The 13,279-nt window shown below is 37.4% G+C and overlaps 3 protein-coding genes across 5 annotated transcripts in view; 1 reads left to right on the forward strand and 2 right to left on the reverse strand.

Moving 5' to 3' along the window:
• The window catches only part of LOC107702656 (deoxyribonuclease gamma-like), a 3,821-nt gene extending 2,462 nt beyond the window's left edge, over positions 1-1,359 (reverse strand). Inside the window, exons 1-3 of the mRNA XM_016505040.1 lie at positions 1,279-1,359; positions 985-1,073; positions 817-903 (exon numbers count right to left, since the gene is read on the reverse strand). Coding sequence (XP_016360526.1) covers positions 817-903; positions 985-1,073; positions 1,279-1,359 — 257 coding nt within the window. The remainder of the gene's footprint in view (positions 1-816; positions 904-984; positions 1,074-1,278) is intronic.
• Positions 1,360-4,013: 2,654 nt separating this feature from the next.
• On the reverse strand, positions 4,014-10,334 carry LOC107702655 (deoxyribonuclease gamma-like). Of its 2 annotated transcripts, XM_016505038.1 has the most exons (10): positions 10,301-10,318; positions 9,118-9,203; positions 8,835-8,923; positions 8,666-8,752; positions 6,174-6,286; positions 5,752-5,864; positions 4,586-4,743; positions 4,412-4,508; positions 4,236-4,287; positions 4,014-4,133 (listed from the first exon to the last, which is right to left on the reverse strand). In XM_016505038.1, the coding sequence occupies exons 2-10, from the start codon at positions 9,196-9,198 to the stop codon at positions 4,129-4,131; spliced, it is 795 nt and encodes a 264-aa protein (XP_016360524.1). In that variant the 5' UTR covers positions 9,199-9,203; positions 10,301-10,318; the 3' UTR covers positions 4,014-4,128. The 2 variants fall into 2 exon arrangements, with proteins under 2 accessions (XP_016360524.1, XP_016360525.1); XM_016505039.1 differs by lacking the exon at positions 4,014-4,133 and having other exon boundaries at positions 4,162-4,287; positions 10,301-10,334.
• A 111-nt stretch (positions 10,335-10,445) lies between these two features.
• Positions 10,446-13,279, forward strand: part of LOC107702653 (deoxyribonuclease gamma-like) — a 9,676-nt gene continuing 6,842 nt past the window's right edge. Inside the window, exon 1 of one of the 2 annotated variants that reach the window (XM_016505037.1) lies at positions 10,446-10,519. The gene's annotated coding sequence lies outside the window, so the exon portion shown is untranslated. The remainder of the gene's footprint in view (positions 10,520-13,279) is intronic. The other variant, XM_016505036.1, reaches the window with a different exon arrangement.

Consider the following 13,279-nt stretch of genomic DNA (forward strand, 5'->3'; position numbering starts at 1 on the left):
TCCCTGGGTGCCGCAGCATAAATGTCTGCCCACTGCTCCGGGTGTGTGTTCCCTGTCTGTGTGTGTTCACTGCTGTGTGTGTACACTTTGGATGGGTAAATGCAGAGCACTAATTCTGAGTATGGGTTGCCACATGTCACTTCACTATTATACAGTACTCTTTCATTTTTTCATGTTTTGTTATGTTGCTGCATTATGCTAACCTGCTTTAAATTACTGTTTCACATCAATCTACACTCCATACACTATAAGGACAAAGCAACAACAAAAAAAAACATGTTACAACTTAGAACATTTATTATAAAGGAAAAACTGAAATATGTACATTGCATAAATATTCAATATTCATACCCTTTTCTGGGACACTTGAAATGTAGCTCTTATGTGTATGTATACATATATATATACAGGTGCATCTCAATAAATTAGAATGTCGTGGAAAAGTTCATTTATTTCAGTAATTCAACTCAAATTGTGTAACTCGTGTATTAAATAAATTCAATGCACACAGACTGAAGTAGTTTAAGTCTTTGGTTCTTTTAATTGTTTCGGTTCATTAAAGATTAATCTTGCAGCGGCATTTTGGATTAATATATTAATATATATATCTAGGCTATATATAGCCTATGTCTTTGTATGCAAGGTGAGATATATTGCCTTGATGCTAGTTTACTCACAAGCTCAACACGAACAAGCAGGTCAAGATTCTGAATTCCAGTGTCATGAAGTAAATACACAGTCATGTGTTCAGATTTCTAAATGTGTTCATCTCTCTGACATCAGATAATTGCAGACATTTTGGAACTTTAAAATTACCTGTAAAGGAACATAAACTGTTCTTTGTATTGTCCTCTTCCCAGGCGTGTGCTGATCTTCATCTTGTAATTAATTTTTTTGTAGAACCTGTCAAAGAGCAGTCAGCCATGGTTACTATTTTGTTTTGTAATATCGTTTTTCGTTGAAAAACACATCTGGCTGACTCACTGATTCAGCTCTCTGAGAAACTTTTCCACTGAATCTCCGCTAGAATCCACCACCTCGAGAATAACGATGATGTCGTAGCGTGACACTATCTGAAGAAATGGAGCGACGGTAAAACACATTATTACTCTGTCTGCATACACACCACTCTACTCCTTCCATGAAGGATTATCAGACATTAAGATGAATATCATGATACAGAATCAGAGAATCATTTAAGAGGAAGTTCACTGGCAAGTGTTCGTCAAGCTTGATGTTTTGCAGCCCATCATGGCTTTTCTGTAGGTGCGGCCTCACCTTGATCAGAGTTTCCCGCACAAACTTATCAGAGAGTTTTTCTCTCCCAAATTTCCGGACGTTGAAAGAAGCGACCTTCATGATGCCTGTCAAACATGAAATTAAGAGGAAAGCGAATTAGACAGATAATGCAACAAGCCAATAAATGATATTTCTGAGATGTTCGTTTGTTTGAATGATTGTTTTTTTAATAAAAATTATGCTCAATGGCAATACAAACATGAATACAGCCCATATAAAACAATGAATATAATATTTAGATAGATATACCTGCATCTTCAAAACAAAGGTATTCACAATGGTCTAGTGTAAAGTTCCTTCAACTCATCTCTATACTTGCATTTCTGGCCATGCGTACTGCCGTCATGACCTTTACACATTCATGAATGTCTTTATCATGCAGCTGTCAACAAGTACAGTGAAACATCATGCTCTATTTTCTTTGAACACTGTTGCAATCACTACATTCCTTTTAAAGCAAAGGCAAGCGGAAGAACCTGTTTCAGGAGTCATAGAACAGTTTATGAAGAATTTGGGCATAAAAGAGATCACTAGACGACTCTTTAAATGGTCAAATGAAGCCTTAAAATATGTTTCATTTGGTCTAATAGACAAAGATTTGAAATGTCAAAGGAACTCTAAAAGGGTCAATCTGATCAGTTAGAGAAGATAAACAAGTCTATTCACAAATCACCACAGTTTTCTGCAGAAAAGAGAAATCGCATATGGACGACAATCTTTCGTGAACATGACACCACCAACCCCGTGAAACAATGGACAATGGCTGTAGTTTAAATCCAAAGTTATGTATTTCAAGTGGTTTTACGTTCTGTTTCGTTCAACATCTCACAAGAAAAGACAAGTTTAGGGGCTTTATTTCCATGATTCCCATTTGTGGGTGTGACTGAGAGGATGTTTTTTTAATTCAAGAAATATATATTAGAATATTTGTAAAACAACATGGCAAGAATATAAAAACATGAGAACCTTGCTTGATTCTCAGATGCTTAAAAAAACAGTAAAAATTGTATAAGATTTTAAGAATCCACAAACAAAACTTAAGTTACCCAAGCACTTGTCCAAAGATACACTGAAGAAAAGGACTGTAGAGATTCCTAAAACCAGCAGCATTACTTATATTGGACACCTGTGATCTGATTGGCTAGACATAGGAACCTGTCGAGTGATTTGGCCCAGCCCCAATTTTGACAGACCTCGAAACAACAAAAGAGTTCCTCTCTCTATGGGCTCATAGAGAGAGCAAACATTGACTCGGAACTGGAAAGTGTGCAGGTGAGTTCAGACAATACAATCATCCTCATTACAGCCACAACATGTTTAAAGTTGCATTGAAAGGTGGAGAAATAATTGCCAGGTTGGACAGAATGATATAATGTACTTGTTCGACAAAAAAACAAGTTCATTAGCACTAACCATCCAAACAAACCGATTCACCAGAATGAATCAAGCACTTGATGGGAACACTACATTTGGGTAACTGCTGGGGTCCTGACAGTGCAGAAAACAAGCATTAGCTAAATCAGGGGTGTCCAATCCTGTTCCTGAAGTCCCCCTGTCCTGCAGAGTATTGCTCCAACACATTTGCCTGAAAGTGTCTAGTGAGTCTGAAGATCTTTTTTACTTTGGTTCAGGAGTGTTTGCTTAGGGTTGGAGCTAAACTCTATTTTAAATCCACTTATTAATTTTAATAAATATGTCTATTAAATGTTTATTTTGTATTTGTTATTTATGTTATAATGGTATCAAAATATGTATGCAGGAGGTAAAAAGAAACCCCTTTAAGGCTCCCAAGAAGCAGACGAAAGAGATGGACGATGAAAGTTCAGGTTTCTGTTGAAGTGTTTATACATAAACACTGAGATTATGATTTGAGAACAGATAAGCTACTTAGAGTTAAGTAATGACTATAGAGAACATGATTTTGAAATACTGCTTTATACATTTTCATTACCTGTTTGAACACCTGAGACACACCAGACATTCAGTATAGATTTTGAGTTTTTCTTTTGTCAACAAACTGTTTAATTTTCTTTCCATAGAAGGAGGTGGAATGAAGAAGTCTTGTGAAGAAATTAATGTGTTTTAGGCCCTGTCCCTGTCTAAAACCGCAGCTTTTTGTACGCGGTTTGGCCGTTCGTCCACACGCAAACGCAGCACCAGGTCACTGAAACCGAACATTTGTGAAAACGCCTGCCAGGGTGAGGATTTTCAAATACTCTGGTTGCAGTTTTGTCATGTAGACAGCGAAACCGGAGTTTTTGGCTTGTGACAGCGGAGCCTGCGCTGTTATCTCCGCCTACTGGAGACTTTTTCAGGCTTCTGATTGGCCAACATGGCTTTACGGTTGAGATTATATCGCCACCTGTTGGTTTGGCGTGCTCTTGACAGTGCTTCATAGCATGCGCTTGCGTTTTCATGTGGACGGAGATTTTTTTTAAAAACGGAAGAAGGAAAAACTCAGTTTATAAAAATACCCGTGTACGTGTGGACATGGCCTTAGTGTATATTTGCTTGCCGTTCAAACCAACTTATGATTTGGGTCCAAAAATTTGTTTTTAGTTACTTTATATTGCTCTTGTAAAGAAAACGTTAAGGAATAAAGTTTGTAATGACTGCAAATTCCGATTTCAGATGTTTAATGTCTTTGATTGTGAAACATTCATATGACATTCAAAACAACTGTACAATATCCAAACATTTCAAGTAAATCCAGTCTCATGTAAACATGTCCAGAAGTGTTCATAAAAGCTTATCCGTCTTTATATTCAGATCTCCAGAGTCAGTGTTTTCATGTCCATAAGATGTTCAGTCTCACAATAGCATTTCCATTTAACCTAAACAGAAAAAAAATCTTATGTTATTGTTTCTTTTCATCATGTGTTTTTAGTCATTGTGCTGCTGTTCATGTGTCTTACGTTTACGTTTAAGCTGCTTACGTTTTCTCTTCAGTTCCACCTCTACTGGATAGTGGTCACTCACTTTCAGTACCTGTAAAGACATTAAATCTGTGTTTTGAAAACTCATTCTGTAAGATAAATGTACAGTAATAACTCATGTCTTTATGGTAAGTGTGATTAAATATCAGTTCAAATGTAAAATGATTCTTGTTTACATCCTCATGTGCCAGTTTGTAGGCCGTTTGGAAGTTGAATGGTTTTGCAGAGTTGGGAACAACAGCTTTCAGCATATCGTCTCCATATACCACAATCCTGTGCATGAACATATTAATGACATATGACTTAAAATCATATTTGTTCATTTTTTTTGTCATAGTGTAATTAATTACCGGTCATAAGTGTTGTCATTTCTGGTGCTGGCTGTGGTGTCCTCGTCATCTGTGATCAGCCAATGGAAGTCCTTGTCACTCCTGATGCGGATTGTTTTCATTTCTTTACCAGACACGTAACTGCCATCTGCATTGAAGTCCCCCAAAATCATGATGTTCTGCATGGATATGCACATGCTTTTGTTTTCTAAACCATTCTTATATTACAACATTTTTGCTGTTTATAAATGCAATGATGCATGGTATCTCATTATTCCATGTTCACACAAAAATGAAAATTTTCTCAAAATATACTCATCCTCATGTAAATGAGTTTGTTTCTTCATAGGAACAGATTTGGAGAAATGTAGTATTACATCACTTGCTCACCATTGTTTTTATTTCAACTACTTAAAAATATGAGCCCTTTATCCATTGCATTGCCTTGTGCAGTGAAAAAGTCATCTCGTCTGAATCAGGAGAGAAATATAATAATCAAGCACCGTTTACAAGCAAAAACAGTTCTAAACAAACATGTCCATGAATTGTCCAGCTGTTTGGACTCTCCTTCTGATGGCACCCATTCACTGAAGAGGATCCATTGCTGAGCAAGTGATGTAATGCTACACTCTAAAAAATGCTGAGTTAAATATAACCCAGCGCGGGGTTAAAAAGGGACAAACCCAGCTATTGGGTTGTTTTGACCCAGCGGATGGGTTGTTTTGACCCAGCGGATGGGTTGTTTTGACCCAGCGGATGGGTTGTTTTGACCCAGCGGATGGGTTGTTTTGACCCAGCGGATGGGTTGTTTTGACCCAGCGGATGGGTTGTTTTGACCCAGCGGATGGGTTGTTTTGACCCAGCGGATGGGTTGTTTTGACCCAGCGGTTGGGTTGTTTTGAACCCAACTGCTGGGTCAAAACAACCCAATAGCTGGGTTTGTCCCTTTTTAACCCAGCACTGGGTTATATTTAACCCAGCATTTTTTAGAGTGTACATTTCTCCAAATCTGATGAAGAAACAAACTCATCTACATCTTGCATGGCCTGAGGGTCAGTACGTTTTCAGCAAATTTTCATTTTTGAGTAAACTATTTCTTTAAGTGCAAATTTATTTCAATTAATAAATCCTGTCTCAACCAATGGATGCTTGTCATAAAGGTATTGCAGTTGTGCATAATGGTTTACATCAGTCTTCCATTTCATCTTGACATTCTGAAACACGTCGTACAGTTCGTCAAGCTCCTTCACTGAATCCTCAGGCTTGGTGTGGACGGGAATCAGCACCAAATCTTCCAACACTGTTGAGACATGAACAAAATTAATAATTACAATAATTGATCTCCACACACAGCCTTTGTCACAGCCCAACCCAGAGATTAAATTATACATTAGCCAGTGACATTTATGCGTAATTTGTTTTTAACTGTCAATTGCATGAACTGGGAATGAAGTTATTACAAGGAAACACTACAAAGAAAAGCACATTTCCTTATAGCTTATATTAGCTCATAGTCACGGCCAGTAAAATGACATTGTGCATTAATGTGCCAAAATCACGAGACTGGTGCACCCATGATGTTAAACTGAAGTAATATGTTGTACTTTACCTGTTTTATGACATTTGAATCGCAGAACATACGGTTCTCTGGCGAAAGCATCTTCATCTCCAGGCTGATTGTCTTTGTATTGGTAAGACCCGACCAAATCCACCAGGTCGTCCCTTCATATTTAAAACAGACCATGTAGTTTAGTACAATAAATAAATAAAACTGATAGTCTTTAAATATTTAAATTTCAATTTCCACCCTAAGGTCCACTTATAATATTAGCACAAGTTTGTGTGCTAATACAGTCATAATAAAGCAATAAGTCCCAAGAAGCCGTGGTTTACAGTGAATTTATAACAGCTAAGGGGCGTTGTTGGGCACGACGTGAAGCGGAGTGCCTCAAACCCCCTTAGCTGTTATAAATTCACTGTAAACCACGGCTTCACGGGGATTATTGCTTTTATAAAACAGTTATTCCATATACGTAGTAAGGTTTCACAGAATAAAACAGAGCATATAAAGTGTAATGATATTAATAAAAACAGTATTCTTCCACCAAACAATGTAGTTCCTCAGAATCAGTTGTGGTTCCAACAAAGTGGTTGCCGAGCAACACACAGAAGTAAACAAAGGTGTATGTTTGTAGAGTAATTTACAACAGCTTCGAACGTGGCTCAACCAATCAGAATCAAGGACCGGAACTCTCCGTTTTATAAATGTGTTTTTATGACCTTTTATCACCCTCTGTCTGATCTTTAGAACTAAACAGCCTGTTTTATTTTTTTATAGTCGCTGTGTCTAGACTATGAAAACGACATTCAAAAAGAATTTCAAAGTGAATGGGCAGGGCAAGTCTTTAAATTCAGAATGAACGCCACCGACACGTGAAAATAGATTGTCGTGTTGAAATGTGTTTATCTATCGAAAATCAGAAAGTTGCAGACATTTAGTCCTCATGCCATTCCGCAATATTAAATTTTTGACAGGAATGAAAATGAGGCTGTGAGGACTGAATCACAGTGCGTTCAATGGATTGTACTATTGATTAACAACATACCGATTGTTCAGCTGACGAAACAACTTTCCAAAAAACTTTTGTTTGACAAAAACAAAGCGAGTTGTGAAAATTACATGTAGGCCTACATCTAGGACCTCTATACAGTCCATGCACTCAGCTAACAATTAGGTTCCAGAACGTTCTGGGAATTTTAGTTTCTGGCCTGCTGAAAAAACAGCAACAATACAAATATCACAGAACTTGTAATGGTTTTACTGGTGATAATGGGAATTAATGGGTCCCTGTTGGTCTCTACTGGTAATTTGCCGCCTTTTATTGGTGGCTTGTTAAAACCACTAAATCGTTCACACTACACACTACAGGAAACCATTTTTTTAATGGATAATAGTTGATGGTTTGTAATGTCTTTCAGTAGGGTAAAAATAAAACCATTAGGTAATGTTCTCTATACACTCTAAAAAATGTTGGGTTAAATACAACCCAGTGCTGGGTAAAATAGGGACAAACCCAGCTATTGGGTTGTTTTGACCCAGCGATTGGGTTACTACCCAGAAGGTTGGGTTAAACATTTAACCCAACCGCTGGGTCAAAACAACCCAATTGCTGGGTTTGTCCCTATTTTACCCAGCACTGGGTTGTATTTAACCCAGCATTTTTTAGAGTGTAGGTTCCCTTAAACACATCCCAACAACATTCTAGGAAGGTTAGTTTTGGGTTATAAAAACAATCTGCAAATAGGGAACACTCTAAAAAATGCTGGGTTATTTCAAATATGGACTAACCCAACGTTTGGGTTAAAATTTTAATGTAAAAATTGAACCCAACGGTTGGGTTAGTCCATATCTGACCCAAAGTTGGGTTGAAACAACCCAGCATTTTTTAGAGTGAACATTCTCCATAGGTTCTCTTTAAGTTGTCACCAAAACAACTGCCTGCAATGGTCTACACTGTAAAAAATGAATTGAATTTAACGGTAAAAGACTGTAAAAATGCTACAGTAAAAACCTGTTAAATGGTTAACGGTAAATTCCCCTACTATATACGGTGAAAAACTGCATTGGACATGAATGACACTGTGCACCTTGTGATAGGCTTTGGTTCATCATGTGACTTTCTCATCACCACCTGCATTTGGTGGTTATCAGTGTATTACAACGGTACAAAACAGATTTCAGTACTTCAATAGGTTGGTATATTAACATTATATCAGTTAATGAAATTACGGTATTTAACTGTAAATTTAAGTTAAAACCGTAAAACCTAAAACGTTGCTACCGTATTTTTTATGGTAAAATTCCAGCAACCACAGCTGCCGGTTTTTTACCGTAAATTTGACTGAATTTTTTTTTACAGTGTAGGACGGTTCGTTTCTGGTTACAAAAATAATCTACACGGAACATTCTTATTTGGTTTCCTAAAAATAACCAAACAGGAACCAGATGGGAACGTTCTATATTGGCTGCACCCTCGTAAAATTCAATACGGCCTCCATTCCAATTAAAAGTCTAACGAATCTTCAAAATCACGCAGTTACCTGTAGAGGAACATAAACTGTTCTTTGTAATTTCCTCTTCCCAGGCGTGTGCTGATCTCCAAGGTGTAATGGTGCGTCTTGTTGAACCTGTTGATGAGCAGTCAGCCATGGTTACTACTGTCATGTAATAACAGGGTTTTTCAAGAAAAAACACACCTGTTTGACTCACTTATTCAGCTCTTTGAGAAAATTATCCACTGCATCTCCGCTAGAATCCACCACTTCGAGAATAACAATGATGTCATAGCGTGACACAATCTGAAGAAAGGGAGCGACATAAAAACAAACCATTAGCCTCATCGTCATCGTCCCGTGCATGCTGCTCCTCCCGTGAGGGATTATCAGACATTAAGATAAATCTCATGTAATAGACTCATTCAAGATGTCAAATGCGATGTTTCGTGTGTATTTCTCATGACTCTGGACTTTCTGTAGGTGTGGACAGGCCTTACCTTGATCAGTGTTTTCAGCACAAACGGATCAGAGAGTTTTGATTTCCCAAATTTCTGGATGTTGAAAGAGGCGACCTTCATGATGCCTGTTCATCGTGAAATGAAAGAAACCAAATTAGAAGTTTATAAAGACACTTTCTGTAGAATAGAAATGCAAACCTACATAGAATGACAAATAGTAGAACTCATTTCAGGCCATGCCTACTGCATTCATGACGTTTATACATTCATGAATGACTTTATCATGCAGTTGTCAACAAATAAAGTGAAACACACTCTTTCTTCTTTTCTTAGAAAGCTGTTGCTATCACCGGAATCTTTTTTAAGCAATTACAAGTGGAAGAACCTGTTTCAGGAGTCGCCAGTGGTGTTTACTACAGGTTTGAGACAAGATAATCCCTTCTTGAAATGGTCAAACAACACCTTAAAATGTGTTTCTTGTTGTCGAGAAGGAAATGGACTACTAAACGGAGGCAGAAGAACATGTCTATTCATTCAAGATTCAAGAAAGGTCTGTGTGAAGCCATTTCAGTGACTTGGTGTCAGGCCAATAATTGATGCAGGAGGTCTTTATGCCCAGAGGGTTTCTCTGAATGGGGCAGAAATTAGTTCCAGTGCTCAGACGTTGCTAAGTGCACATCAAAGCAGCAAAATCGCCTATACATTCAAGCCACATATGGACGACAATCTGTTGTGAACATGACACCACCACCCGAAACCTTATTTGTGACAATGGCTGTAGTTTAAATCCAAAGTCATGGACTTATACAAAGTGTTTAAACATTCCACCTTATTCAACACCAAACGTGCAGAGACAAGTTTAGGGGCTTCATTTACATGATTTCCAGTTGTGTGTGTGTTTTTAAATCAAGAAAAAAAGCGAATATTTTTGGAATATTTTTCCAAATAACCTGGCAGGAATGTAAAAACACAAGAACCTTCTCAGATGCTGTCTGGACACTTATAAAACTATTTTAAAAAAATCTAAAAAATTAAGATAAAGATTTAAAGCGTCAAAGAACAAAACTTAACTTACCACAAATATTTATTTTGAATTTAAATATGCTTAGACTGCTGAGATGATTACATTCATGCTGAGATTACATTGTCTGGATACTTGAAACTATTTATTACATTCTTAGAAAAATGGTACAAATTAAGATTGAAGGACTATAAGACTTACCCGAGCACTGGTCCAAAGATGCACTAAAAAAAAAAAGACTGTAGAGATTCCTAAAATCAGCTGCATTACTTATATTGGACACCTGTAACCTGATTGGCTAGATGCAGGAACCTGTCGAGTGATTTGGCCCTGCCCCAACTTGGACATCCCTCGAAACAACAAAAGAGTTCCTCCCTCTGGGCAAACATTGACTCGGAAGTGGAATGCTGAAGGGAACAGGTGAGTTCAGACAATACAATCATCCTCATTACAGCCACAAAGCATTTCAAGTTGCACTGAAAGGTGGAGAAATAATTGGCAGGTTGGACAGAAGGAGATATTTCAGTTTTTGAGCACCATGTAAACCTGTAAAGTAAGAAAAAATCGAAAGAGCTTGTTTGCATCAGTTAGGTGTAACAGGAAGCTGCTGCCTTAAGGATGCAGTGTGCTTATTTTTTGGAAATACATAGAAACTGAATTACAAATTCTGCGGATGAAGGTAGAAGATAAAGGAGACTTTGTCCTGGACATTAGTCAAAGTGGATATTGGTTAAATTATAACATAAGGTTAAATATTTCTCTACATAGATGTTATATTAGGTCCTTTCTGCTCATAACTGTCGTTGAGATGGAATTCATGTTCAGACAATCCAGGTGTGTTGTTGTTTTTTCCGCTTGAAATGCAGTCTGTGCCTCCATAGCGAAGTGAAATATGACTACAGTAAAGACCGGTGAGCCAAAAACAACATTACAGCTGCAACAAGTTCAGAGGATTCGAGGAATTTAAAGAACAACAACAAATCATGTCAGAAAAATGGCGGGAAATGTTTATTCAGGTTTCAATAGATAGACAGATAGATAGATAGATAGATAGATAGATCAGTTATGTAAATGTATAGTAAAATTATGTATAGCACTTGAAATTATTATTATTTTTTTTAATTTGCATTCTGGGAAATCAAGGTCCAATTCAGGTTTAGATATTTACTTCCTTGCAGATCTTCTCTGTACATTTATTAAATCCAGTGGATTGCCATCAGAATATTGCATTCTAGGAATAATGTCTGGAAATGGTGATGTAAATGTATAGTAAAATTATGTATAGCACTTGAAATTATTATTATTTTTTTTTATTTGCATTCTGGGAAATCAAAGTCCAATTCAGGATTAGATATTTACTTCCTTGCAGATCTTCTCTCTGTACATTTATTAAATCCAGTGGATTGCCATCAGAATATTGCATTCTAGGAATAATGTCTGGAAATGGTGGAAACAGTTTATTCAGGTTTTGATAGTGTAAGGGAGTTTACAGTTAAGACCCAGGAACCACGATGAATGAAGACCAGGAGACGCAATTAATTGAAGGAAAATTTACTGAAAAAAATAGTTTGCAGTTTCATCAGCAGAAGCCAGCTTCAACACTCGCGAGGAATCCGTAGGCTGCTCTGCGTACAATCTTGAAAGAAAAAATGATGAGGATGAAGATGTTTATTGCAGCATAGCAGTGACAATCTACATGTAGTACCTTGGGTTCAACGGAGTCGGAATGAACCAGTTTACTACTCTTCATGTAAATGAAGTTGCTCCTGATGTAACAGCTGTGGTCTGTGTGTTAATTAAGTTCTGACACCCCTTTGTCTGAGATAGTTCTCAGTGTCCCACACCCGCTCCCATTCTACAATTGATCACCATTTGCTCAGGGTGTGATCATCCCAAATGGTTCAGAAACAACCTAACTGTTAACTTTCTTCTTCTCTATAATATTTAAGCCATTTTGGGAAATGAGCATGAACAAACATCTATTGTGGAGTGGAATCTGGGTCGGGGCAGACGACAGTTTCTTACAATCTCAATACAACAGCAATTTAACTCCAACAGAGGTCACCAATGTCATTACTTGGGTAAAAAGGATACTGATTGGTTCAATTGTAGAAAAATGAGATTAGAGTTCACACACAATGTCTCACTCCCAAGATGTATATCTGCCACCCAATGCATCAGTGTGTTGGAAGACGTCCAGCATTCCACTCTAAGTGCCGCTATGAATGCGCCCGGAGACTGGGACTGCACAGACAGATACCAACACTCGCACACATAGAGAATACACAGCTTCTTCAAGGCTGGGTTGTTCAAACCCAAGCTCTAATCAGGAACTTTCCCAAACATCCAGATACATATGAAGTACTTTTTGTCAGCTAGAAGTTTTAGACAATATTGTTCACTATTTCATAATGTTTAAAGACGAAAAATATAATTAATATAAATAAATTCTTTAATTGTAAATTGGTCATGCAAATGAGACGCCTAATGACCTTTGTGACCTAAGCTGTCATAGAAAGTCCGAAGAGTAAATGTATGTTTTAATGTGTTGAGTGCTTTTCTCAAACCAAGGAGAGAGCACATTCAAGTGAGAAGACATGTATTTCTATACTATTCAAGTTTCACATGGTGGAGTCCTTCAACTCATTTAATATTTTGAAGAATAATATTAATTAACAACAAACCACTCGAAAGGATATTTATTGAAGCGGCAGTGGATTCCGCACTCTAAAAAAACCCAACTTTGGGGTCAAATATGGGCTAACCCAACCGTTGGGTTCAATTTTTACATAAAATTTTGAACCCAAAAGTTGGGTTAGTCCATATTTGACCCAAAGTTGGGTTGAAACAACCCAGCATTTTTTAGAGTGCAGAGTCCACCACTTCAATAGATAGATAGATAGATAGATAGATAGATAGCAAAATTACATGAAACTATTTCATTTTTTAAATATAGTAAATTGCCACCAAGTTATTGCATTCTGGGAAACCAAGGTCAAATTCATTAGGAATGAACTTGTTTTAAGTGCACTCTAAAAAATGCTGGGTTAAATACAACCCAGTGCTGGGTAAAATAGGGACAAACCCAGCAATTGGGCTGTTTTAACCCAGCGGTTGGGTTAAATGTTTAACCCAACCTTCTGGGTAGTAACCCAACCGCTGGGTCAAAACAACCCAATT

This window comes from Sinocyclocheilus anshuiensis, unplaced genomic scaffold (assembly GCF_001515605.1).
Source record: "Sinocyclocheilus anshuiensis isolate Anshui unplaced genomic scaffold, SAMN03320099.WGS_v1.1 scaffold802, whole genome shotgun sequence".
Classification (NCBI taxonomy): Eukaryota; Metazoa; Chordata; class Actinopteri; order Cypriniformes; family Cyprinidae; genus Sinocyclocheilus; species Sinocyclocheilus anshuiensis.

Excerpts from the sequence above, each read along its gene's own strand:
- LOC107702655 (XM_016505039.1), bottom strand. The coding sequence starts at position 9,198 with ATGAAGGTCGCCTCTTTCAACATCCAGAAATTTGGGAAATCAAAACTC. Across the intron at positions 8,753-8,834 it reads TTTCTCAAAGAGCTGAATAA|GTTCAACAAGACGCACCATT; the intron begins GTGAGTCAAACA and ends GCTCATCAACAG. Across the intron at positions 6,287-8,665 it reads CAGTTTATGTTCCTCTACAG|GGACGACCTGGTGGATTTGG; the intron begins GTAACTGCGTGA and ends TTAAATATGAAG.